The sequence below is a fragment of the Lycium barbarum genome, chromosome 2 (assembly GCF_019175385.1).
Source record: "Lycium barbarum isolate Lr01 chromosome 2, ASM1917538v2, whole genome shotgun sequence".
NCBI classification, from domain to species: Eukaryota; Viridiplantae; Streptophyta; class Magnoliopsida; order Solanales; family Solanaceae; genus Lycium; species Lycium barbarum.
Genome location: NC_083338.1, coordinates 8633612 through 8638140, shown reverse-complemented (window position 1 = coordinate 8638140; position 4529 = coordinate 8633612). Strand labels below are relative to the sequence as shown.

At 35.1% G+C, this 4529-nt stretch overlaps 1 protein-coding gene and 1 pseudogene across 1 annotated transcript; both read right to left on the bottom strand.

Annotated features, from left to right (window-relative positions):
* Positions 1-979: 979 nt before the first annotated feature.
* Positions 980-2337, bottom strand: LOC132629297 (F-box protein At5g65850-like). Its single transcript, XM_060344996.1, has one exon. The coding sequence runs from the start codon at positions 2267-2269 to the stop codon at positions 1403-1405; it is 867 nt and encodes a 288-aa protein (XP_060200979.1). The 5' UTR covers positions 2270-2337; the 3' UTR covers positions 980-1402.
* Positions 2338-2663: 326 nt separating this feature from the next.
* On the bottom strand, positions 2664-4529 carry LOC132629296 (putative F-box protein At1g30920; annotated as a pseudogene).

Here is a 4529-nt window from a genome sequence, read left to right as displayed (position 1 = left end):
CAGATTTTGGAGAGATTCTTCATCGATCAATCAAATCTAGGGGTCGGTGAATCACAAAAAGGGTGAGGATTGAGGACTTGTGGTAAATAGATGTTAGATCTCCCTATGTATGTTTTTTTTAATATTGCCACTAAGAAATTGAAACATATTCATTCATGTTTTGGTATGTTGATTGGATTTTTCACTTTTGAATAAGGAGGAGGAGATGATGGCAGTCTAGCTGTAAAATTCCTCCGAGGAAAATCCTCAGTGTCATCAAAACTTTTTTCATTATCGTCTTCAAAATTCTTTGCATAACTGAGTTGATCATAGCTAAAATCCGCCGAGGCATGGCGACGATGTCTACCAAATCGATTCATAATGTTCTTACATTTCCCTTTGATCTCTGGAAAATGATGAAGATGATGTGGAGACTTTTTTAATTTTGAATTCTCATTTGTAGAAGATGATGAAGAGTCATGAGAAATTTGATCTGAAGTAAAAAAACATGAAACACTTGATGACCTTTTATGTCTAGTAATACTCCTCAATGATGAAGTCTCTTTTTCATTCTCCATTGATATGATGGACAAATTTAAGAGAAATGAAAATTTGTCGATCAATCGAACGAATTACGTTCTATTTCAGATTATTTGGAGTAGACAATATGAATCCTCTATATTGACATTGTCAAATGGAGGGTTAATATTTAATGTAGAATGTGACAAACTGCTAAAATATGTTAATACTATAAACATGTCATAAACACTTGGATGACTCCACGTAAGTTAAGCATAGAGAAACGTGAAACTTTTTGAGGATGAACTTCACAAAATTTTAATTCAGATATTTTTAATATCATGAATTTCTTTACAAACGTTAGTTTCAACTATATTTTTCCATCATAGTTGCGACTTACGATGCTTTGCATTTGTTAATTTATCTTATTTCGAAGGGTCAACGTACTTGAATAGCATTTTAAATATTAAAACAAATTAAATAGAGAATTTCACTCTTGTTTGTGCATTGGTGTACAGGGATATTTGACGTTAATAACAGAACAACGGAGAAGAACATAATTTTAAACTTGGATCTTATCGGCATGTTATTTTAACAAGAAGAAGTCAAACTTGGAAATGAGTATTGCAAATTTATCAAATGGAAAGAGACTTAATTTCTACATAACTAGTCTTTCGACATAGCTACCAACGCCTTTGATGAAGCTCTCTTTAGGAAGCCCCGTGATTTCTAATTTGCTCCAACTCTGTCTCGTGACATCATAACACAAACATAAAGTACCTGACTTTAAGTTCACAACGAAGAGAATATCCCCATTCCTTGATTTGCATAATGATGTGATTTGAAGATGGGATCGTATTCTGGAATATATGCCGTTCCATATTGTGAGAATAATATAACTCTTTCACTGATCTTCTATTTCTAAAATCCACAAATGGATATATCCACTTAATAGATTTTCACAATTTGTGACCGCTAATTTACCCTTCACTTCTATCAGCTTGTAATCAACTACCATGTGATAAGATGCATTCCACAATGCAATAATATTGAATTTTTCAGATTTGATATCAAATGCAGCTATTGCAGGTGTGTTAGCCTTAGTAGACCAATAGACAAACTGATAGATAACCCCATTGATGCAAACACCGGGCATTATATGGACAATGTCAGGGGAAATGCTTTGAGTCTCTCTCCATGATTCATCTATGCCTAAAGTTAAAACCCAGTTTTTTCTATACTGAGCATGCTTTGTTGACAAAAGAACTTTGTACTTTTTTTCTCCGGATTCAAAACCTAATGAGTAGTTCTCTTGACAAAAGAACTTTGTACGCCAACAAATATCTTTATTTAGGTTAGGAAGAAATCTTACTTCTCTTGTACCGGGATTGAAAATTGCAGCAGGCTCTACAGATGCTGGTACCCAAATGCAAAATAAACCGTTAACGCAATCCAAACGAGAATATGCAGGGTAGATTTCATCAAAACTAACAATTTGAAGAAGAGCGGCAAAGTCTTTTCCATCTTCCTTTTGCTCAGCCGTGTAAAAAGCTCTGTCTTCATGGAGAAAGAATTTTGTTCCACCAGGACGAGTCCTAGAGCGACATCTATGGATATCGGTAAAATCTGATCTCGAAACAAGAGAATTACAAAATCCGGAAATGCACTTGAAACGCATTAAGGACTTAGCAGGAAGCCATGAAAATATTTCAAAGATTATTTCATGAGGAATTGATACTTCTTTTCTGATAGAATTCATCTTCTTGTCCATAGTTGAATGTTGAAGGCTGCGGCTGAATTGTTATGCCTTATTAAGTTTTGCAGAAAACCTCTTTTTGCCTCTCCGTTTCCTTCCAATACCTTTATTTCCTTTGGTTTCTTTATAGTAGGTGAGAACTAGGACACAAAAAAAAAAAGACATAATACATAAATAGACCCTTAAACTTGGCCTTATCTGGCAAGTACACCCTCCAACTTTGGGTATGCACAAGTAGACACCTCAACTTGTATAAAATTGAACAAGTAAACACAGATGATGACCATTTCCTTCCAATACTGAACGTTCTTTTTATTTTTGGTTTAAAATCCTAAAAACAATAATGCAATAATTCTCTCGACTTTCAACAATAGTAATGTCAAAATCTTGAGCTGCTTTATGCCAAAATTCATTTCGTAATCTGCCAGTACATATATAGCATCAGAGGTACTGATCTTTTTCTTGCGGAATGATCCAGTATGATAGTATTGCGTTCGACATTGCCTTGTTGGTTGGCTATCATCAGTGGTGTTCTTGTAACAGTAACAAGACCATGTTTTGTTTGTAGTATCGGCAATCTTGTGTATGCTATTAAGATACAAATTAATGCAATATCACATGAAAGAAAAAGAGCAAACAGAGATATGTTTCTCGACTGGGTAATGTTCAAAGCCAAACCTCAAATTGACATAAACACACAATTGAGTAATAGAATTCGTTCCAGCGACAACTAAAAAGCTACGAATCGTTAAAAGAATGCCACATTTTCCATCATATATTACATTTTGATTAGGCATAATACATAAACAAGTCCTCAAACTAGGCTTCAGCTGGCAAGTATGCCCTCCGACTTTGGTTGTGCACAAGTAAGCACCCCAACTTGTTTCCACTATGTCAGTTGAACACTTCAACTTACAAAATGATTATCTAGATACCTCCAAATTTATGTACCACGTCATTGCCACATCATCATTTGTGTTTACGTGTTCAACTTTATACAAGTTGAGGAGCCTATTGTGCACTCCCAAAGTTGGAGGGCATACTTGCTGGCTGACATCAAGTTTGAGGGCATGTTTATGTATTATGTCTTTTGATTATATATTCTTTGTTTCAACTTGTCAAACGCCAAACTGCATACAAAACAAACTAAAGCCTCTACATTACTAGTCTTTCCACGTATCTATAAATGCCTTTGATGCAGCTTTCCTTAGATAGCCCCTTAATTTCCAATTCTCTGTATTTCTTTCTTATTACATCATAACACAAACATAAATTATCGTTCACAATGAATGCAATCAGCCCATCACGGTCCGTGCAGAATGATACAATTCTAGGTTGTATGTCGTTCTATACTGAAGGAAAGTGAATGATATGTATCTCCCATTCTCTTTTCCCAGTCTGCTCTAAAATCCACAAGTCGACATATCCTCTGAACCATTTTTATAATTTGCGACTGCTAATTTCCCCTTCACCTCTATCAAAGAAAACTTCTATTGTATAATATCGTAACTGTATGCATTCCACAATGCAATAATTTCGAATTTTTCAGATTTAACATCAAATGCAGCTATAGCATTTTCGTAATACCTAACAAACTGATAGATATCTCCACTAATGCAAATACTGGGCTTAATAAACCGAGTAGGAAGGGAATTGTTTTGAGTCTCTCTCCATGCTTTGTCTATGCCTAAAGTGAAAACCCAATGTTTTTTGTACTGTTGTCGGAAATGAAATGTTCTCGAAAGAACTTTGTACTGCTTTTCTTCTGGTTCAAAACCTAATGAATAGTTATACGGACAATATTCTTCATTTAGGTTGGGGAGAAATCTTACTTCTCTTGTACTGTGATTGAAAATTGCAACATATGATGACCCCCAAATGCAAAATAAACCATTAACGCAAACCAACCGAGAATTTGCAGTGGCAAGGTCATTGAGTTCATTAAATCTCTCCATATGAAGAAAGCATGCAGTCTTTTCCTTCTTCTCTTTGCTTAGCAGTGTAGAACTCTGATCTGCTTCCACACAGAAAGAATTTTGTTCCACCAGGACGAGTGATAGAACGACAAGTATGGATATTCACAAAGTCTGATTCCGACACGAGAATTACAAAATTTTGTAACACACTTGAAACGCAATAAAGACTCAACAGGAAGCCACGAGAATATTTCATAGATTATTTGTTGAGGAATTGATAGAGTTATTCCCGCAGAATTCATCTTCTTCTCCATTGTTGATTGCTCAAGGCTGACGGCAGAAGTGATTAAATATCTTTA

Bases quoted from the DNA above. Each gene is read 5' to 3' on its own strand.
- LOC132629297 (XM_060344996.1), bottom strand. From the start codon at position 2,269: ATGGACAAGAAGATGAATTCTATCAGAAAAGAAGTATCAATTCCTCAT.